General features: G+C 47.2%; 1 protein-coding gene across 1 annotated transcript in view; it reads left to right on the top strand.

Moving 5' to 3' along the window:
• The window catches only part of TGFA (transforming growth factor alpha), a 60,608-nt gene that overhangs the window by 14,529 nt on the left and 22,945 nt on the right, over positions 1–23,134 (top strand). The window contains exon 2 of the mRNA XM_078666695.1: positions 7,329–7,397. Within this exon, the coding sequence (XP_078522821.1) occupies positions 7,329–7,397 (69 nt within the window). The remainder of the gene's footprint in view (positions 1–7,328; positions 7,398–23,134) is intronic.

Raw genomic sequence — 23,134 nt, forward strand, 5'->3', positions numbered from 1 at the left:
CTTTAAAGCCTTCTGTGGGAGAGGAGGTGTCGTTCACTTAACTTCAACCTTTTGGGCTAACATACCTGTCATCCTCCTGGGTTAAAAATGTGGGTGAAGTCGGGTGTCTAAGTGGGTGATCCCATTAGGGTGAATGGAGGTCAAACACTGTTTTTGCAGGTTGATATAGGTTTGAAAAGACCACTAAAGTCTATGAACGTATTTTATTTGTCAGGTGGGTGTATAAAAGCAAAAAGAGGGCAACACCCGCCTAAGACGAGTGAGTTGGCATGCAAAGAGTAATGTACCAGACTAGAATGGTAAACAAAAGTAAGGCTGTGTCTACCTCCCATTATGTCCCCGGTGGAATGGGAGCATTCAGGCAAATGTGTAAGGGCCACACTATAGCCCTATGCAACTTAATGCTTAATATATTCAAATACTAAATGCCCTAGTGAGGCAATTCATTTACAATGTACACATTTGGCAGGGAAAACCTAGCCAATTCCCCACCCCCTGTAAAACATAGTATCCTACCTTGTATTGCCTAAACCAGAGCCATACATTATTTATAGGTATTTCCTAAAATAGGACTTCTCATGTTGGAAGCCAAAATAACGTCGGGAACCTAACCAGTACAATTAACCAAGCTCCATATACTCGAGGCTTTTTAAAATGTTTCACCTTGAGCAATGAAAGAAATTATGCAAATTGATTTTCAAACGTGGACTTTAATGATTAAACAGCGTGTCACAAAAACACTGTAAATTACTAATAGTCTCATCATATATGAAAATGAAGCACCGCTAATTCACTAAGCCAAATGTGTTATCAGATCAGATCAAAAATGCATTCACCATAAAATGGAAGCAGGTGTTCAGACCAACGAATATTATGCAAAATGAAATTGAAGACAGCCAAGGACATCATGCAGAGATAGTGCCAGTAATACCTGCTTCCCTTGTGTTGCTGCTTCTCACTGCAGGAAATTGCTTGGCAATCCCTGTGATTTCATTAATCTGGCCACAGAAGTAACTAGAATCAAGACACAAGGTCCAATCAGCTAGTTCTTTTAAATACACAACTGTTTTTTTGTGACTGGAAAACAAAGCTTACATTCAAAAGTGGGAAAAAACAGTTTTTGATAAAAATGCCAATGTGTTTACCTGGTTCAGCAGCTGGTAGTTTGTGCCCTTTAAGAGCCGAGGCGCATTAACATGGTGCATCATCAGGTGATATTTTGTGATGTCACTTCCTGTGATGCCATGGGAGGCCAAAGGTTTGGTGAAATCACTTCCATAACCTCTCACATTTTGCTGTAATGAGGTGGCTGGGCTGAGGTCAGAGCTTAATTTGACCAGGTGGTTTCCGGTGCTCGGCTCCGGCACTTTATTCCCAACACCGTCTTTAATGATAGTCTCCCACCTAGTGACGCTATCCGATTCTTAAATGAGCAGCACTGTTTAATCATTCAATATAAGTTAAAAATTAATAAGGTCTGCCACCAATACCATTGTTTTAGATTTGGTTGACCTGTAATGGTCAAAATTGTCACACCTGCAGAATTGAGATGGTTGTTACTGTCACTGGCAGCGCTCACAGGGGCAATAAGTGGTGCAAGGGTCTCTCAAGAAGGGCCCTGACACTTTTTTTTTATACAAATTAAGCACTGGCTGAGTTGTCTGTAACTCTAACCTTGGCAGCATTTGCTTATAGACTTTTACCACCATGGAAGTCCATCACCATGACTCATTCCGATAGCCCGTAATATGACCTTGCAGTAGGTCATTGTGCGAGTAGGTCATTGTGCGACTGGACTATGATAGCTAAGGATACCAATGTTACACAGGACTGTATCCCTGGTGGAAGAGCCTAACCGTGGGCCCTGTGGCGGATATTGCTACAGATACAGTCGAAGACTAGTCCTTCAGGCCCTTTTGGTGTACCCTTATTAGAATTGGGTTTTTTAATACATTTGAGGGCCTAGCCGTGAGACCTATGCCCTAAGGGGATTGCCTTTACTGCGCAATATATATTCCCTATCCATGCAGCCGTGTACAGAAGCAGATCTGTGGTTGCAGTGGACAAGGAAGCCTGGACGAACCCAAGCCAGTGGGTACACTAGGCTGGATGGGAACCCAGGTTTGTGGATACTGTGGCCAGACATGTCAATTTATTTATTTATAAATCCGGAAAGGAGGTCTGGATGGACTCTATCTATTGATACAGCAGGCTAGTGCTTTTCAGACCATTCGCCATGTCTTAAAAATTCAAATGGAGCCATATCTTTTCTGAAACCTAGCTCCCTCTCAAGTCTCACCTCTGTTTTTCAGAAATCACTTTGAGACTATTGAGTTGAATTCGTCTCGTGGAGCTTTGGCATTTTTTTTCTCCATAAAAGGTTCTCATTTAAAAAAAATGTGTATCGTTTCCCCCATTGACTTCTAGCTCCTTACCTTTTTCTTTCTGATCAAAAAAACTGATGTTCATTTCCGGAAATGATGTCACATGATGTGGAAGTGATGTCAAATAGGGGAAATTACAAAAGAAGGAAACGGAAAGCAGTCATGTCCTGGAAGTGAGTGAGTTCCGAGGTACAGGGCACCACTGTGACCTAACTCGAATGGCCTCTCTCCGCTTGGGGCCTGCGTCTGAGACCAGACTTGTACTCAAAGCCCAGGGCCAGCCTAGACTGCCAGATATTACCGGCATCGCCCACTACCACTCAGTGCGAACTCCTAACATTGCCACCCAGCGCCTATTTGTCATACTGCCCACCACCAGTGCACATCAAAACCACTACAGCGGGCGAGTAGGGCGTTAGACTCCAAACCCAATAAGTTCATACAATATTTGGCCTCTCAGCTGAGAGCCAGCAAGGTAACCAATAACGAGTCAAATGTGAAGTCGTTTGACACAATTAGAATGGGGAACTGGTACTCCTGCAAAGCACTCCAATACCTTCGAGTAGAGTTGGCGCTATAAAAAAAATGCAAAAAAAGTGAAAGATTTTACCATGTTGATTAAATGTAGAAGTTATAGGAGGGACAAAACATCGAATAGCGTAACCTGATGTATCCAGGAGAACCGAAAAGTGCTACCCGAGCCCTGTAAGTGCCGTACCTTCGTAGATGTCGGGACAGCGGAAACGGCTCCTTTGTAGCATCATTTGCCTACATTTCCACTTCAGATGGGGCCGTCGGGGCGGGGTCAACGCTCTTCCTGTGCAGTTAGCCCCTATCCCATGCTGGGCCTAGTGCCAGTGGGAATTCCATATCCGGCCTTTCAAACGCTGGCCCCCGGGGGGTACTTTGAACTTCCCGCCCGTGGAAGCCGCACGCTTCCCTCTTTGTAGACGTAACCACCCTCTATCAGCGCGATTCAAAGTGCCACCTGGAGGCAGTTCTGTGTCTGCACAGTTTGTCATCCGTCGGTTTACCGCAGGTGCACAGTTATCCATTTCCTCCCTCCCCCTTTCAGGTACATGTGTTCTAGACAGCCCGGTCGGCTAATGCGCCTGTTGCAAAAATCTGCATCTGGTTTTAATCACGGCTGCCTTCCCTCTGAGGTCCATCAACACGTTCCTTAACGTTGTGTAATAACAGCACCTGTTTTTGTGTAGGCTGTGCAAATAGTCCATAGTATTTTACTATTTATGCTTAAGGGACCATACATGCTGGTCAGAACCTATTCGAGTTCAGTGGTCGGAGAAGGGCTGTGACCACCTCTAGGAGAGGGCCAGTGAGGTCTCTTTATGGTTCTCACCTTTGGAGACTTCTTATGACGCAAATTAATCTGTACCAAATACTGAGGCAGATATCGAGCAATCTCCCCCCCCCCCCCTATATCTCTGTCCCAAACGCCTGAATTAAGCACCCCCAAGGTGACACCATAGCACTATATACCTATTTTCGAAAGTAAGTTGTTTTTTTCTTTCAATCTTCCAATTTCGAAGACCAAATAGTGTGTTCAACAAAAATATCACATTAAGGTTATGGTTCAATTGTTATCGTAGCAATTACAGGGGGTAAGGATAGGGTCAGAGCTGGTGTAATTGTCAAGTTTTACTTGTGTCCAACATTGGCACCCGGGTTAGATCCATGACACTTTATGAGGATAACCATTGATTAGCTGATTTAGGTTAGATGTACATAAGTTCATCCCATGCGGATATCTGGAAATTCTGTAATGGATTCAGCCAGCGCTGGACACCCAAGCACTTTTATATTCAACCCAACTTATGTCCTACCCCAATTCAACTTCTTACTCGATTTTGGCCCTGGTAATCTACGGGACAATTGGCCACTTAAGCAATATCTGTACAGTAATTCAGATAGAAATTAATTTACAGTTTGAAACTGTGAGGATCAGGCCTTATTCTGCACCTCTAGGCCTAATTTTTTATCCACTGATTTTAATACTTCAAAATCCAATGCTGAGTTTAGTTTGTTTATTTAAAATGTGAAGTAATGGAAACCCAACTTTGAAACTCCAAGCAACACAAACCAACAAGCTTAAAAAAGAAGAATAAACACAAACCCCTACTGTATATACCTTCTCAGTAAATGTATCTGGCAATAATCATAAGATGTCAAGAGAATCAACTGAGACATTCAGGAGCATGGGATGTGATCCAATATCTACAGAATATGTTGTTTAAGCCTCTTTATAGGCAGGAGCAGTCAGAAATCAGTCAGAGGCTTGTTACACCAATCTGACAACTGTCAACTCTTTTATTACAAAATGTATTGCCACAATTCAACAACACTCGATGCGCTTCTCAAATATATCTGGTAATATCTTACCAAAGATCAGGTCAACGCACTTGTTGGCAAGATTAAATCAGGCTCTCCGTTGGACCCATGTCCTCCGACCATAATGAACCAACTACACAATGTGGTTACCCAGCCGCTGACCAGCATATGTAACTCCACCTTTAAGATGGGTGTCTATCCACAGATCTGGAAGAAGGCTATTGTTAAACCTTTGATTAAGAAGCCATCCTTAGACCCTACCATCACTTCTAACTACAGGCCAATTGCCTGCCTCCCATTCCTTGCCAAAATAGTGGAGGCAGTAATGAATAAACAGCTCTCTGAGTTTATTGAACAACATAAACTCCTAGATGACGCTCAGTTCGGGTTCCGGAAGGGACACGGAACTGAGACAGCACTGATAAAGGCCTCGGATGAAATTCGAGAGATCATGGATTCGGGAGGTGCTGCAGTGCTCATCTTATTGGACCCGTCAGCTGCTTTTGACACGGTCGACCACGTCATCTTGGTCGACCGTGTCGCAGCCCTTGGAATTAGCCATCTGGCTAAAGATCTTATAGCCTCCTTCCTAGTTAATCGCAAACAGGCAGTCAAATTGGGTAACTACTACTCACCCACTTCTGAACTGCCTTGTGGAGTCCCTCAAGGATCCTCGCTAAGTCCCACGCTTTTTAATATCTATGTTGCGGACTTGGCGAGGGTTATTAAATCACATGGGATGCGATTAACTACCTACGCGGATGACACCCAGCTTGTGTTGGCGGTACACAAGAACGGTCCAGTGGTAGCAGCTAATTTTCAGGAGGGGTTACTGGATGCACAATCATGGATGCACAGTAACTGCCTGAAACTTAATGCAGAGAAAACCGAAGTCATGACCTTCGGTAAGATCTCTCCCGAATGGTCCCCAACTTGGTGGCCCAGTCAGATGGGTTCCCCCCGATTCCAACTGTTAAGGTTAGGAATTTGGGAGTGATCTTTGATAACAGGCTATCTTTTGGTTATCATGTCAACAAGGTGGTCTCTGCCGCATTCTTCGTGCTGAAGAAAATAAAAAAACTCTTGCCATACCTACCTGCTTCGGCAGGGAAAACACTGATCACCACCTTAGTGTTTTCGAAACTGGATTATGGAAACACCCTCTTCCTTGGCACACACAAATACATCCAGAACAAACTACAGTCTGTGCAAAATATGGCAGCACGGATTCTGCTTAATATCCCTTGGCGACACTCCACTTCAGTAGCCATACGCCATCTACATTGGCTAAGAGTGGAGAGCAGAATCAAATTCAAGGCTCTCTGCATCGCCTATAAGGCCATACATCAGACTGGACCAAAGTTCTTAAAGGAAGCTTTTCAGGTGTATATACCTGGAAAGAATCTAAGATCAGCAGCAAGCTACCTATTGCATGTTCCTCGAACAAGAACGGCCACATGGGGAGACAGACGTTTCCTGGTAGCGACCCCCATACTGTGGAACACACTTCCCTTGTATATTAAAACAGCACCAACACTCATTGCCTTTCGTAAGGCCCTGAAAACTTGGTTATTCAACCAATAAGTTTGTGCCCTGAAGTTTGTGTATCCTAGAGTTCTCATTGCGCCTAGACACCCCAGGGTATTAGTTGCGCATTAAAAATCCCATAAATAAATAAATTAATTAATTATGTAACTTCACATATTTGTATCAAGTTGCCCAAAAATGTAGCCCTTTAGTAGAAAAACCTTTTTGAAACATAATTTCTTCTTTTAAGGAATGCTTGGTGTTTTACCACATTGTCATACAACCTATTTAATTTAGAACATTTATGGCATTGAGCAACTATAAAGGTCCCGTTCTTTATTACTGAAACCAAAACTGCAAATGTACTCCCCTCCATCCCTGATGGTAATAGCAAGCAACAGACCAGGCCAGGGTCAAGCATCTGAAATCAAACGTACAAACCCTTGTTTCCTGTCCACAGCCTCCCCCAGCAGAGAGTGTAACTGCTAGCATGTGTTAATAATAAGCCCAGAACCAGTTTTGTTTACACCTCTGGGGATTTCCAGACAGGCTGACCGCCAGGGTTGAACTGGTACAGAAAATATGCCTGGGCACCAAAAATAAAAGCGGGCCACGTTAGTGAATTATATGCCTAAAAAGTGGCACATGTTAGGAAATTGGGGCTGTTTTGTACATGTAAAGACCCGCTGTATAACTGTTTAGCAAGGTATGGAAAACTGCATGGATTGACATTTTTTGCAGGCAATCAACAGTAAAAACCGAACCAGGTGACCATAAAACAGACCTGCAAACAGCCAGAACACCGACCCATCCACTGACCTCTTAGACTAACCCATCAGGCACTGCCTCATTGGTGGATAGGCCAGTCCGACCCAGCTGGCCGCCTCTGCTGACCACCTTTAAAAATCCTATAAGAAATGTACAGATAAACTGCATCCCATTTGTGTCCATCTGAATCCTCTATTAACAGTTTTCCAATTGGTTAGCTTGTTTTGGTTCTTATTTTGTGTTCTAGTACTGTTTTACAGATTTGCTTATCTGAATTAATGCAATCTGTTTCTCTTGCAGGACTTGTAGCAGCTATGACGCATGCGCTGGACAACACAACCAACACAAATACAACGTCCGAGCTCAGTGGTGAGTTTCTAATTTAATACTCAGTGGCTACTACTGAGTTTTATAATGACTGAATTATTTCTGTGGGTCCGTATGCCAAACAAATCTTGGAGGGGTGCTCAGTGAGATTAAAAAAAGCTAAAGGTTGGCATCCTTTCCCTGACAATGTGTTGGCTAATAGCTTCAGTTATTTATAGAGCTTAGAAGTGGCAGAGGTGTAGCATAAAGCGCTAAATAAAAGTGCAAGTTAATGCAATGTGTCATGGTTGCAGAAGTAGACTGGGCTTTAAAATCAGGAAAGTGTTCCACAGTCTGCTGTCTCTGAGACTTGTAGACATAGACATGTGTGTCACATGTCAAGCAGATCTCTTGCTGTCTGGGTAGCAATGACATACGTAGCTGCTGGGGAGGGGTTGTCTCGAGGCAGAGTATTCTTGCAGGGGTTAGAAGGGAAAGATATACTTCTTAGTCAACCACTGGCTTTCCAGACTAGGCCATTAATCGTGTACAGCGCCTTTTCTGATGAAATGTCCACTCTAGTTATGATAGCTCAGTTGGTTAATGTACTTGCTGTGGAAAAGATGTGGAATCAGATGCACACTTTATTAGACCCTAATGAGGTAGAGGTATTCAGTATTATTGAGTGAAAAGATGGCAAAGCCTTTTACCACACTTCTGCGTACACAAACTGAAAGCTCCTGTGTTATTCTCTAAGCCCCATAAATGGGACCTGTGCCTAGTAGAGGTAGCCTCATAGCGCTTAAAACAATTGTTTTTTATTACTACGCATCTTAATGGCACTCATTTCTGTCCGAGTTGTAATTAATGAAGGCCTGACTCAAAACACCAAGATTTAACCTTCTTTCCTGCAAGGTGCACAAGGATCTCTCTTGCATGTTCATTCATTCGTTTGGATAAACCATAGTGGTTCCACTCATCCAGAGTGTTTAAACTGAGGCCAAGACAGGGGCCTGGATTTTCCTCGATGTCACTAATGCGACTTTGACATGGTCAAACTGTGTGCCATTTGCAGGGATTTTTCCTGTGATGGGCAGAAGTGAGTCGGACGCTGAGCTCAGCAGGTAAACCTGGTCTGGGCAACATAAAAGATGCTTGTGCCAAGTGTTTGTGGTAAATGGTCACTGGCAAACGAGGGGTGGAGGCACTTTTCCTAATGAGTGTGTAAATGATGTATCATCCAGAAGGATGGGTGTTGGCTAAAATGCTCATGGACGGTACCAGTTGCATTATCATTAAAGGGCTTTCTACATAGCACTTCACACCACGCTTCTGTCTCGAAGCGCTGTTGGTAGCAGATGTTAATCTTGCCCATTTCAGCCTGATACCGCGTGACTTTCAGGTGACTGCAGAAGGGAGGGTGAACTCGCTGTGCCACCTTGCCAGCATTAATCCCAGGATAGGGCTGCTCCCATACCGTGGGACACAGTGCAGCTTTTGCCCAAGGAGCTCGGCCCATGCCAACTCGTGCGCCATCAAATGAGTAATGGCAGACACTTCAAAGGCGGAAAGTAATGTTGTGCTGTTCTTGCCTTTGTTTGCTTTGTGCCCTCTCTCAGAGGCTAGAAGGATTTCTGTTATTTGCAATTTTAGCTAGCTGTAGTAATGGCCCACCTGGACTATTGTAACAAAGTCGACAACGTACCTAATAAACATGCCAAGAACCCAAACCACTCGGCCAGCAGCAGTGTGCCAGCACGATAGCTCAGTGGGTTAATGCACGCCTTTGATTACTAGAGTGATGTGAAAGCTGCAAGTCCGTTCTGGCAAGGATGACTCCTTCTTGCAGCCTTCCGCAGTCTACAAAATGAATACCATTTAAATGTGGTAATTGCAGTATCGGACTCTTATAGCGCTTATAAATAACAGACGTATAGTTTCAAACGCTATATGCAGGGCCACTGTAAGTATGGGATTTTGCGGCCGCTGCTTTTTTCACATAGATAGGGATTTGCCAGATTTGCCACAAAATCTATTTTCTGCATAATCTGCAGGATTTAAGGGAAAAAAATGTTTCTAGCTCAAACCAATCAATTGTTACTAAAAACATGGCTATGTGTTAGCGTGCAGTGGAACGCCCTTCACAATGGGTAACTTGTCATCTTTGAGTTACTTATTGGCACCATTTTGACAAACAAATCCAGAAATAAGTCGATGTCTTTACCAAGACAGTATCACAATACGTAAAAGTCATAAAATGGTTATTACTATCAAAACTTGCCGCATTACGCCACATCATTTTTCTTTTCTTGCCCCATGATTTAGTCAACCCTGCCGCATAATTTGGTGCTGCCCTGCTGCAAAATTCCAGTGTCTCTGGATATATATATAAAACCAGTTACTATTGGTTACTACAATTTACTGCCACATCGCCCCTGCTTAAAACAAGTGTTTTCTTTCTGTCTGGGGAGGAAACCGCTTAAGACTTTTTGCATGGCCACATTGTGCTGTGCGGTCAAAACAACGGTTATCTTTGGAGAGTGTCCACACCATACTACCTGACCACCCACCTAAGGCCTACCCCCTTACAACCCACAAGCAGGCCAGGCATGGCACTCACAATGCTCGTCTCACTTGAATCTCTCCCTCCCCATCACAGACTTAGGATTCTGGGGGGAGGTGAACACTGAGGCTTTGCCATCATCATCCTATCCAGCCAACTCTAGGCACAAGGCACGAAACTATGACAACTTAAATCAGCAGCCTTCCATGGATGTCATTTAGGGGTTGCCAGGGGTCGCATCTGTAACCCCTGGCTTGCCCCTTGCTACCCCAGGCACAGCTTTTGCTACCCCTGTCCTCAGATGTGGCAAAATCAGTGCCTGGAACACAGGGGCAGCTCTTTTTAATGGACGCTGGTTGGAGCTCCACTTGCCTTGTTTCAGTTGATTTTTTTAACCCCTTGGGCGCGGCTGCGATTCTGCGCCTGTGCGGCACTTTTATTGAGTGGGCGGGTTCATGACGGCCCCCAGCCGTCATCAGCACACGCCCACCGTGGTGCATGACGGCCGGGGGCCGTCATCAGCATGGAAGGGGTTAAATTAATTGTTTAAATAGTGAATAATGTTATAAACTATTTGTCTACTAAAAAAAATTGAGTACATTAACTGGAAAATGACTCTTCCTGGAAGCTAAGGTAAGTAAAAAAATGCTGCTAAATGAATGTTGTATGCATGCTTGCGTGTGAGAGTGTGTTTATGTGCACGAGAGTCTGTGAATTCGTTTGTATGTGTAAGCTTGTGTGTGTGAGTCAAAGTAAAGGTCAAATGGCGTCCAATGTCACTTCCGCTACCCCTGGCATTTTGGTGAATTGACTTCCATGCTTCTCCCCTCTCACTCCCCATTGGGAACACTCCAACTGGTTTGCAGATTGTGTGAGCAGCATGCTTCCTGTCTGCTGGTGGTGGGCACCGGTGTTGAATCCTGAAGCTGCCTAGCGCTCATGACACCTGATGCCTCTGGGAGAGGTGTGGCGCCGCGGCCAGGGCGACTGACGCTGGAATCTGGGGATCACGGTTCGATCCCCGGCTCCGGCGGCAGATTAGCCCAGCACCATGTGACTCTGGGCAATAGCTTGCTTAATCTTCCCGACGGCCCCCAGCGCCTAGAGACCCTTACGGGTGATTGTGGCTTTACAAATGTGGACTTTACTTTTCTTCCACCATCCTGCATCTTCAGTTCACTCTCACATTCTATCGCTACTTACTCCCTGTGTCGAAGTTACTTACTCCCTATGTCCCAGTTTATTTATCTTTTTCCCTCTCTTTTCTCCCGCTTCTCTCTTCTGCTCTCGTTCACAATTTGTAGAAAAAAGTACGCTCGGGTGCCCAAAATTAGGTACTGTGGTCCATCAAATACAACCCCATAAATAAATTAGCCACTGCCAGTATTACCTGCTTAAAGTACTTACAAATGAACCACCTACAGATTTTTTTTGAACACATTCTGGAGGAGAGCTTCCAACTCCGCTGTAAAGTAGTCATTAAATCCTATAGAGTTGTGACCAGTGTTCTTGGCCTAGTGTGCAAGGGTGTGGCCTGCCGGGGAGAGTGAGACCTATGTACAAACCGGTCATTGAAATGCAAATAAACACAAATGTGTGGTTTGCTGTTGCAAGGGTTTTCAACTCCTGCCACTAAATGCAACCTGTCCCGAAAAGAAGCATTCATGTATGTATTTATTTATTTGATTTAGTTTACCTTTCACCTACCCTCTTAGGCTCTTACCCTTTCACTTCTGGGTTATTTCAAGGATTTTTCAGGCCCGATAAATCATGTCGTTTGGTTGGGGTCCGAGTTGGGGGGGGGGCGGAGGGGAGGGTGGAGGGTGGAGGCGAGGGTGGAGGGTGGAGGCGAGCAGTTGGCCTAACAGCTAGGGCGGTGGATCTCGAATAAACTGGGTTCGAGTCTCGGCAATGACACTGAACATCCTGTGATGCTGGGCAAATCACTTAATCTCCCAGTGGCTAACAAAATTTAAAAAAATGAATGTATCCTCATGTAATGCAACTGGTGCAATGTAAAGCGCTCTGATACCCGATTCGAGTCAAGTGTGCGCTATATAAAACACTATATAAAAAAAGTAGCTCTCACTAGTGCAGCAGGTGCAGTGGCACCAGGGCCCAGCAGTGTTAGGGACATACTGCACCCACATTATGGCTATATGTTACTGTCCAGCCAGAAAAGTGGACCCATTTTCGTTGCATGTACCAGGCCAGAGCACCCTTGCTACGCTGTCGGATTGGTGGGCATGATGCCAATGCTGCACTAAACGCTGTTGCATAAAACAGGTGGAGAGTTAAATGCTTGAGGGGATTCTGGGATTAGCTCTGCAGCGTGGTCTCTCCTTGGCAGCAGGTCTTAGCATCGCCTAAGAGCGCGGGGGAAAGAAAATTGGATCAAAAGCAGAGCGAAAGCAATTGCATAAGATCTCCAGAGAGGTATAAAAAAGGCACACTAGGTGAAAAGGCCAGGGTAGGGCGGGAGAAGAGAGCAGGCCGGGGAGATGCCCGTATGTCCCCAAAGGCCCGGTGGTTGAGGGACAGGGTGTGTGTTCTAGTAATCAGGTTGCTGCAAAGAGAGGTACTTTAAGTGACTAGGTGGGGTGACTCAAGTGCTGCACCTACAATTGAAGCGCCTAAACTAGGAGTGTCCAGCATGTCTCCAGGATGGCCATATCCATGCCAAATGTTCAAGATAAGCAATATTTATATAAATGAAATCCATTTAGATTTTGATTTTGTCAGTCGATGCTAACTTGGGACCCTCAATGAAACCCCTGATGGATTACGCCAGGTCCTACCCAAAAATGGGCTGCATCTATACGACGTTGTGCAACGCCCCTTCCACTGTTTTCGGGTTGGTCCACACGAGACACCTGGGCCCCCTAGAATGGCTGGAGCAGTGGGTTCAGAATCAGGAAATGAGCATGTGCCCAACATGTGTCATACCCTGTAAAAGGCTCCAGACGCTCCCCTGGGTCATGTTGGTGCAATTTTACTATAAAACCAAAATGGTCGACGAAGTGTTAACAGCTGGCGCCGTGTGTGTGTGTGTGTGGTGGGGGGGGTGGGGGGGGGAGGAATTACTGCAGATCACACCCTTCCCTTGTTTTGAGTCACTCACTGCGTTGGAGGGCAGAGGCGGGCCAGCCTATCGGGAAAGCAGGAGGTTTCCCGCCAGGGCGGTGGCTTTTGATGGCCAATAGGTTTGGGGCAAGGCTGGTCACATTCCTGGTTGAGATACAGCCCGCAATAAATGAAATGGACATATAGAAGTGCAGGTACTCTGTAGCAGAATACCTGCTGGTTTCTGAGTAGGGCCGGTACTCTCCAACTAAAAGCATACCAGTTCTCATGAGAAGTGCCGGTACTCTACCCCTCAAAATAAAAAAGTGCCGGTACTCAGTACCGGACAGTACCGGCCCATTTAAAGCACTGGATACAGGGACTGGTATAAACTCGCAGGAACTGCAGGAGGCTCAACGGGAGACAGATGTCTATCTGGTTTTTTTTTTTTTTATAAAGACAGGGGGTGCCAATGTGCGGTGCCCATCTTTGCCACCCACCACTGTGCAGGCGCCACAACCTGGGGCATGCCTTTCTTGCACACATGAGACAAATCAAATGTGTGACAAGGATTGACCCACTGAGCTCCGCGGAACGCCATGCGCGGTTGATAAGCGGTGTGGCTGAATGGCCTGAATACACGCACCCTCCCCATGGCGTGGCAGTAGGCCAAATACCACCCCTCCGTAGGAAGCCAGCCAGACGCCAAGGGTTGATATCTAATTGACTTTAAGTAGCGGTTCTTACTTCTAAGCCCCTAAGACTCGGAAGAGACCGGGGAGGAAGATGTCGTCACCGTTACTCAATACCCGCACAACGCCCGGGATTAGGCAGCTGCCACCTACACGCGCTCGTGACCTAGACGTGGCGGCCGCGCGCCAGGAGTGCTGAGGGCAGGAGGTGAGCGCGAGCCTCCAGAAACGAGTGAGGGGAAGGGGTGTGGCGTCACGGCCGGAGTTGACGATTTTGGATTTGGGGGACCAGGTTGCAGTCTCGGCGTGGCCTCCGCACGGTGCACCCTGTGATTCTGAGCAAATAATTTCATCTCACGGTGCCTAAAAAAATAAATGTGACCTTTTTTTTAATGTAACTAATGTTCATGTAAAGGGCTCCAATGCCTTCGATTCGAGCTCGCGCTACATAAAAAAAAAGTGAAAAAAACTAAAAAGCCGAGTAATGAAAGGTCAACTCACTACCCTGCCTGACAAGAAATTCCATCTTGGAATCCAGGCTCTGTGACCCTACCCCCTTGCACTCTTTGTTTCCCTGTCCTGAAGGCTTTAGAGAAACCCCTAAGGCTAGAACGTCATTTAATTGAAAAAGGGCCGATCAATAACCAAGCCTCCCTCTCTCATATGGAGGTTGGAATTCTCTCTAAAGCCTTTCTCTTGCTTAATTGGTGTTGGAATTTGCTCCGTCTTCCTCAAAACCTGTCCTCCCCTGCCACAGGGCAGGTCACCACTACACCTTCATGTATTATCTTCTAGCCTCTGGTGTACCTATCCCTCGCCGCCACCACCTTTGATCCTTTGAATATTGCCACGTCTAACGAATCTAAAACAATAAAACCCCATGACGCAGGCACAGGTATTCCGATCGGATAATTTGTGGGGCATTGACAATTTTAAATTACCCCATGACCGTTTTAAATTACCCCACCCCAATCCTGACTTACCCTGAAGTAGTTCCTAAAGAAAGAGGACCACCATGCGAACAATGCCTGAATAGAAAATTGTAATCCTCTCTTCAGAGCATGTGGAGAATCCATGCTGGGAAGATTCCTTAGAGTTGCCCCCGCAATCCCATCTAACGCAGATCTTAAATGACCAGTGATTTTGACTCCAGTGTGCAACTTGCGAATAGGACACGTTACAACGCACACTATACAAAGAGTGTCATTACAACAAAAATTTTACAACGTGAAATCCATTACAACGCATGTCGTTACAACGCATGTTGTTACAACGCATTATTCATTTCAACGCAATTGCTATTCTAACTCCCCTGCGGCAGTACTTTGGGGAATACGTCGTAATGGATTATGCGTTGTAATGACATGCGTTGTACACAATGTTTCTCACAACTTGATAGTTACAGCATGTAACATCCTTGCACTCAGTACCTGCAGAGAGACTGTAGTGCGGACTAGAGGCCTTGGGGTTGATCGTTGTGGTAGACGATGTTACGGGTTTTTGGAAGGGTGTAATGGTCAACTGTGTGAGATGGCGCCTGGAATTGCTTCTGTGCTCATGGCCACCACGAGGTCCATTATCCTGTATGAACCCTGCCTACAGGCCAGAATAGATGTAGTCCCTGGTAGCCTTCCAAGATTTTCCTCCCAGCTTTGTGCTGGCAAAAACGGACCTGCAGTGTGGAAGTGCACCATAGAATGGTGCTTCACCAGTGCTGCAATGCAGATGGAGCTGGTGCAATCGTTCAGTGGTCAATCGCCAACAATTGTAGTTGTGTAGCCGCAGTAGGAGGGCACCCTTCCCCATTGCCTTGCTCCTGTGTGCTAGACTTTGGTTGCAGTTCCAAATCTCTGACACTGAATCTCAGTCCACTGACCAGACAGCCTGGTGGTGGACAGATTTACAGACAATAGATGAGAACAGCACATGGGAAGCCATGGAACAAAACTATGCTACAATGAAAACCTATAGCATTGCTCTAGATGTGAGGCTGTAACCTAGGGGATTCAAATATGCACAGAAAGGTGAAATATGTCAAGAATTCAGGAATCTTCCACCGAGAGTGCTGGCATAAGTGAGACCACATCTAGAAATAGGGAAGAGGATGTAGCCTAACGGCTAGGGCAGACGATCTCAAATCTGAGGAACCGGGTTCGAGTCTTGGCAATGACGCTCAACATCCTGTGATTCTGGGCAAATAACTTAATCTCTCTGTGCCAAACAAAAAATTCATGCATCCTTGTGTATCGCAGCAGGTACTCATGTAAAGCGCTCCGATAACTGATGGCTTTGGGTAAAGTTTGCGCTATAGAAAACTCAGGGGGGGGAATCTCATCCCAAGCGGCTGAAAAAATTCATACGGCAAGCAGAGGTCATGTTCTGTTCTATTCAGACCTGGCACAACCCCAACCCCACACAAACCTCACATGTAAGCATTCATCTCACCCCTACTACTTTCCTTCTCGCATTCCATGACCCTTTATTTAGTTGGAGGGAGAGCCACATCTTTGTTGTTTGGTTTTAGTGGTGATCATATTGTAAACAACTCCTTGTGTTCATGAATGGGTGTGGCAAGTTAGGTCTCGTATTTTATATATATTATATTTACTGTTATGAAAATGACAATTGAAAAGAGTCCTAGCTTGTATAATTTTCTACAAGCGTGTAAGACCGTGACCCTGGATGTCCTTGGGTGTGGACACCGGAGATTCGGTCCATGGAAACCCTTGTTATATAGTGGCCAATCTTCCAGTTGTGAGGTGCTTTGTGTATCCACGATTTAGTGGTTGCCCAAAATTATCTTTTAAAAAAATGAGTGCTTTCGGCTGGAAGCGGGGCCAGACTGGCCATAGAGGGCACCGGCCGTTTCCTCGGTGGGCTGGAGGGGTGGGGCCGGTAATGTGGCTGTGGGGGCCGGTTTAGTCACTGGGGGACGGGTTTGCAACAGTGCTGCAATATCAGCCCCCTGTAACAAAAGCAGAAGCATGCTTCTTACTACCCATACCCCCGCTCCCAGGGCTGGTCGAGCAGGACTGGTTGCTGTTCCCAGTCCGGCCCTGGCTGGAGGGTGTGTAGGGGTGGGCAGAACTCCCGGTGTTTCACTTTGCAGATTTCTGCAAATTTACATGAAAACTCCACAAGATTCTGTGGAGTTCTGCAAAGTGGTGGAATTTGGCACATTGTGCAGCTCTTTTGTGCCGGGAGCTTGTTCCACACTGAGGAATCTGTGTGAACGGCACTAAGCGGCACTCCAGAGGGCATCTTCTCGAGTTGGTTTTGCTGCTGCTCTAGTAGATTTCCTACTCTGGCAGCAGCAGCTTACTCACCATGAACAGTAGCAACAGCCCACAACCGCCCGTAAGAGGAAAATCTCATCAGGTGCCCTCCTAGCACCCGAAAATCACGCTAGGGGATGCCAATTCTTGCTCACTCGTGCCAACTTACTGTTGGCAAGCTGCGCACGAAAAAAAGCTCCTCAATACAGCGGTTGGTGGAATTTGCCTAGAACACTGCGTTACACAGTGGCCAAGACTGCCCGAATTCATCGCTCACCCCTAGTATTAGTACTATTTTTTGAAAGAGTCACGTCAAGATGTGAAAATTGGCCTTGCATGCAATGGTCTGTCTGCTCCCGATGGAGAAAGCCCTCTCACCCATGGGAGGTGGTGTCAGTGCTCCCACGTGACAGCTATGCCCTCGTCCCCAAGGTGCGAATAATAAAATACTTCATTTAGAGAGCCCTGCTCATGCACGCTCTTTAGACAGCACCTTGCGCCCCCAAGGGACCAATTCAGTGTTTCACTTCCGGTTCGACCGGAAGCCCAAGGACAAATAGATGAGGCCTGCCTTTCATGTGCACCTGGCCCTTGAAGTCCTAACGTCTCCTGGGGCGCAGGCAGCTGGCGGGGTCGCGCAAGGCGGGTCACTGTCCGGGTTTTATGGATAACCGTGGAAAGAACAGGTAGTATCTCCAATATGGCGGCGCCCTTTGATGTTAGCGGTTGCCCTTTGATCCGCAGGCATACAGGTAAATAAATCCTCCCTTCCCTCCCTCGCTCTCCAACACGCAATCTGTTTGCTTTGGAGTTTGCTGCTCCTCGAAGGTGAACTCCCAGGAGAGGCTTCCAAGTGATTAACTGGTCGGCAGCCAAGTTTAAAGTGACACGAAGGGCTTCTGAGGAGAAAAAACGTACTAGCCACTTATGTCTGCGAGCTCCAAACTAGAACATGGTTTAAGATGCATGGGTCGAGGGAGCGAATATATTATACACGGTGAACATAATTCACAAATGTATGTGCAAAATAAAATGTATTGGGAGCGATTCCAGATCTAGGCAACCCAAATTCGAACTACCAGTCCTGACTTCCTCTTATCCTTTTTGACTCCCTGTGTCATAATTAGCACGTTGTCTGTGACTCAAAATAGCAAAAAATATAGAAAACTTTGGCTGAGGCAGTTCATGTGATACTACTTCCGGGACGCATACCCGTCTAATGCGAAATCGGGAGATTTCACCAGCCCATGGCCCCGAACCTCTGCAGAGCCTGTGGGCCTGGGCAGAGTCAGTCACATGAGGGCCGCCTCTGACACAGCATGATGTGCTACGCCGTGAGGCTTGGTCAGAAGGATGTTGTCCTTGCATCGAGGCACATTATCAAGTGTTTTGGTGTTGTATGCATGACTGAGAGGTGCTTCCAAGATGTCTGCAGTGCTTAATAGAATGACAGAGAGAAGATTGGCTAAATGCGCACGCAATTTACATTAGCTGGCTGCTACTCTTCGGGTCCGATCTGGGGCTTTTGGGGGTTACTATCTCTTCAGCCTCTGTCCTGAATGCAGATGGACAGACTTCCTTTTTGCAACTTGTTGCTGTATCCAAATAATCTGTTTTGATTTATAGTGGACAACCGTGGTGTAACGCAAAAGGTGCCCCCCCCCCCTCCATGCGGAATGTGATAAGGGCCCCCCGAGTCTCCCATTAAATGTCTCATAAATATTCATTGTCCTTGGGCAAAATGGGTGCCCAGTCAAGGTTTGGGGCCCCCTGAAGGGTTGTGTCCCCCCTGCGCCTCAGGGTCTGCGTTTCGCCCGTGATGGACGAGAGTTGGATCCGCAGGGGTGGATTTTAATGTCATTCAAGTTTCATAGCTGCCAAGTTTCCCAGGTTCGTGTGATATGCTGCTCCAGTGCGGGGGTTTCCTTTGATTCTGGGGCTTGTAGTTCTTTTTATAATGGAAGTAACAGAACTACAAGTCCCAGAATTCAAATAAAAACCAGGCCTGGAGCTGCACATCACACATGGACGTTGGAAACTAGACAGGACTGAAGTTGTCAGAAGTGTGTGTGTCATCAGAGGTAATCGGGACCCGTCTATTCCCAGATCCTTCCTCTTTGGCCCTGCGCATATTTCTAGTGACACCAAACACAATAATAGTTCGTTTTTTTGTTTTTAATCTAGCGCTTCCTTTCGCAGATTGACAACATCCCACAAAGCTGTTGCCCGCTTCTCCAGCTAAGATGACGTTGTAGGGACCAGTTAAGGCCGAGAGTCCACGGAATATGGAGCTAGGTGCCAAGATGCCCTCATAGAACCGGTTGAATTAAGGTTTATTTATGAGTGGGGGTGGGGGTACTTTAAAATGCAAGCCAAAGGGGGAACCGCGCCAAGTAAGTAAACACTCCGCTGGCGCCGGCGCTGCTGGGTCCCCATGAAGGTCCGTGTGTAAGGGCCTCTCCCTCCAGGTGATGCATGGTCTGGCAGGCCAGGCCTCGAACAAGGCCCAGATCTGTCTGTGGGTCCGGGGCCTGCCCGCCTCAAAGCCCATGCAAGGGGCACCTCTCACTCCACTCTGTTTGCCCAGCGGCGGCGTCGAAGAGGGTGGTTGTGCCGCTTGGAAGAGCCAAGTCTGTCAATACGGCTGCTGGCATGGGACATAAGACCTCCATTCTGGGCCGCAGGCTTCTGAAGTTCCAGCCGCTGCGGATGAAAGAGGGGGAAGTAATAAGTGTGTGCTCAGAGGGTGTACTGTACACGTGTGATCTCACTGCCAGCATGGAGCCAGCGAGCCCGCGCGGCTCACCCCAAGGTTGGGCGGTCGTCTAGAATTGCAAAGAGTCCTGCTCCACGCGATGGATCAAGCCCCCCCCCCCCCACCTACCCCCCGGGTCCTGCCCAGACTGCTCAGGTCCTGTCAGTTGTGGCTGGTGCTGCCAGGTCTCTAGATTGACCCTTGTTTCATCGGTGATCACTCTTCCTTGTTTCAGAGTTGACATAGTTTTTGGCCATACCAGTCCCTTAGTAGGTTTTCACCAGCAGGCTTGGAATACAGGTCCCTGCAGCGCAGGGGCCCCCCTTTGGATCAGGCAGCCTCCTTGGGTCCCCCATTCTGTGTAAGGCAGAGGACACTTACTTGGGTGCGTCTCACCAGATTCTGCTGGAGAGTCCCATAAATCTGCATTACGTCACAGCTTGGAATAACCTATCCGGCTTTTGGGCAGTGACGGAAGGGGTAGTCCAAAAGACCAGTGCGGCCAGGTATTTTGTGCCAACATGTGTGGCCTTGTACCCAAGGGCAGGGGCGGCCTTAGGCATGTGCAAGCTGTGCACCTACACAGGGCCACCAAACTCCGGGGCCACCAAGCCAATATATATCCTTAACCCCGTGTGTGCTGTTGACGAGCTCAGCTCGTCATGAGGGACGGTTGAGCTGCCCTCATGACGAGCTGAGCTCGTCACAGCCGTTGGAACGTTCGCACACAGGGATAATTTCCCCGCTGTGCTGAACGTTCTAAAAATGGGTGTGGTGTGACGAGCTCAGATCGTCACGAGGGCAGCTCCGCTGTGCCTCATGACGAGCCGAGCTCGTCAACAGCACAGCGGCGCCGCGCGCTGCCCCCCTCCCTCCCGCACAGCGGGGGGAAAATAGCCCTCAGCCAAGGGGTTAATATAATAATCCGCTGAGGATGGATACATATTTGCGTGCTGGACCCTGGCAGGAATTTGGCAGTGTCCGGCTCTGTTCCACTTCCAAACACCTTCCTGAGGTCCAGGGGGCTCCGCCCCACCCGGACCCCCTCTTCCAGGGCCCCCTACTTACGCTCCCTGCCGAGGGCCACCATGAGCCTAGAGCCGCCCCTGCCAAGGGTGGGCTAAGTTTGTCAATAGCATAACAAGCTCCCCCAGTGCTAGCCAGCAAAATGTCTGCCTTGCCCATTGGCCACTTATTTCTCCACATGCGTACATGCCAGGCCTGTAACTTCCAAAACAATGTTCTGTGAAACATGTCAAAACTGTGGTTACATGAGGTGTTCTGGCCTGCTTTTGTCCCGGTCTGGCTCTTGGCGCTTGTGAGTTAACTGACTTTAACCTCAGCCCTGAAGGCCTTTTCAGCATGTTGATTATTCTGTAAATGTCCTTTTGAGTCCAGTTGGCAGTGGTCAGCAGAGTTGGACTATGCTCCCTACGCCCACTTCTTCCACCTAATATTAACCAGGAGTGCACAGGCCTCCCACTCGAAGGCCCTTCAAAACGTGATCCCTGAATCCCTCTCCCGCCCTCGTCAAACTTCTTAGGCCACAGTCCAGGAAGTCAGGTGTCCTGCTGCACCCCTCCCGCTTCTTGTATTTTGTCCCCTTCCAGTCTGTGCCCATGGCCACCACATAGTCTTCCTTAATTTTAGAACTGGCACTCCTCTGGACTACTACGTGTTCTACTTCCACTTCAGTTCTACAGAGTTCAAAGCACTGTAAATAACCCGTACTAAGATTATTCAGTCTACTGTGCTTAAATTACCGACTTTGGAAAGATGGAAGCCTGAATCAGCCTGGCTGGGATCCAGATTTATGACTTGCAGATTCGTGCTCTCTTTAGCACTCAACGAGCCACCCTGGGAAAGAGGACAATCATTTTAATAGTGTGTGATTCAGGTGCTGTTCTTTTTAGCAGAGGGGAAGGGCTAAGCTTCGGAAGAGTTGCCAGGTTAGTGTAATCGGACTGGGAGTGCCCACTTATTACATGAAGAGGAAACTTGGAAGTCGTGGGAGGATTGTATAAATCCTGGCCTACTTTGCACCGGGATGCACCGCCTCCCAGTGGTGTATTAATCGATTTACTTGCATGCATATTTAAACATTGGTGCAGAAAATAGGCACAAATGCCACTAGCGCCCTGAGCAGGACATATATGCTCGTGATTTACACCTGCAGGCAAATAAATGACAACCGCGCCCAAACAGTGTTTACAGCAGCATTGAGCATGCTATTACCGCTTGCACATTTGTTAGCAGGGGCAGTTGCTGCCAGGTGCAACTTGAATTGAAGTGTTAACTAAGTATAGGTATGCGTCCTTCTCAGCCTCCTCCCCCAAGAGGAGCCAATGACCAGCATCACACCCATTGGAGGGTTAACAAGAGCCATATTCTATTCCAACCCAAAAACTTTGTTGCAAAAACACTCCTTTTGATGGTGACATCTCCCACAACATAGACTTTGTACTGCTGCCGCCTTAGCCCTCCGGTAATGCAGAACTTTCTGCACCTCAAAAAGGTCAGAAGGTAAAGACCCCACATGCCTCAATTATTGAACCCACCCATAATGGAATAAAACCCAGAATGAAACTACACAATCCTTTATTCGGTGTTATTAATGTGGTGGCTACCCTTTAAACCATTTGCAATTGTCTGTCATAAAGATCCTAGTGTCATACTCAAATACAACCAAAATGGCGCCCACATTAACTAAAAAAAAATGGCACAATAGACCTGCAGTACTGGGTCCTGTGATCTGAAATGATGGCGACCTCAGTGAACTCAGCCACAACTTTCGCTCTGACGCTCCGCCTCTCTTGAACCAGAAGTGACCCATTGGTCCAGTCTTCACTCCTTCATGAAGTTGTTAAAAGCTGTAAGTCCAGTCTTCAGCCTCTTGTCGGGTTGTAAACGGCTGTGAATCCAGTCTCCATCCTCTTGTCAGGTTTTAAACGGCCGTGAGCTCAGTCTCCTGGTTGTAAAAGGCTGCAAGTTCAGTCTCCTGCCTCATGTCGGGTTGTAAAGGGCTGCGAGTTCAGTCTCCAGCCTCATGTCAGGTTGTAAACGGCTACGAGTTCAGTCTCCAGCCTCATGTCGGGTTGTAAAGGGCTACGAGTTCAGTCTCCAGCCTCATGTCGGGTTGTAAAGGGCTACGAGTTCAGTCTCCTGCCTCATGTCAGGTTGTAAAGGGCTGCGAGTTCAGTCTCCTGCCTCATGTCGGGTTGTAAAGGGCTACGAGTTCAGTCTCCTGCCTCATGTCAGGTTGTAAAGGGCTGCGAGTTCAGTCTCCTGCCTCATGTCGGGTTGTAAAGGGCTGCGAGTTCAGTCTCCAGCCTCATGTCGGGTTGTAAAGGGCTGCGAGTTCAGTCTCCAGGCTCATGTCGGGTTGTAAATGGCTGTGAGTTCAGTCCCCAGCCTCTTGTCGGGTTGTAAATGACTGTGAGTCCAGTCTTCAG

This window comes from Lissotriton helveticus, chromosome 11, assembly GCF_964261635.1.
Source record: "Lissotriton helveticus chromosome 11, aLisHel1.1, whole genome shotgun sequence".
Lineage (NCBI taxonomy): Eukaryota > Metazoa > Chordata > Amphibia > Caudata > Salamandridae > Lissotriton > Lissotriton helveticus.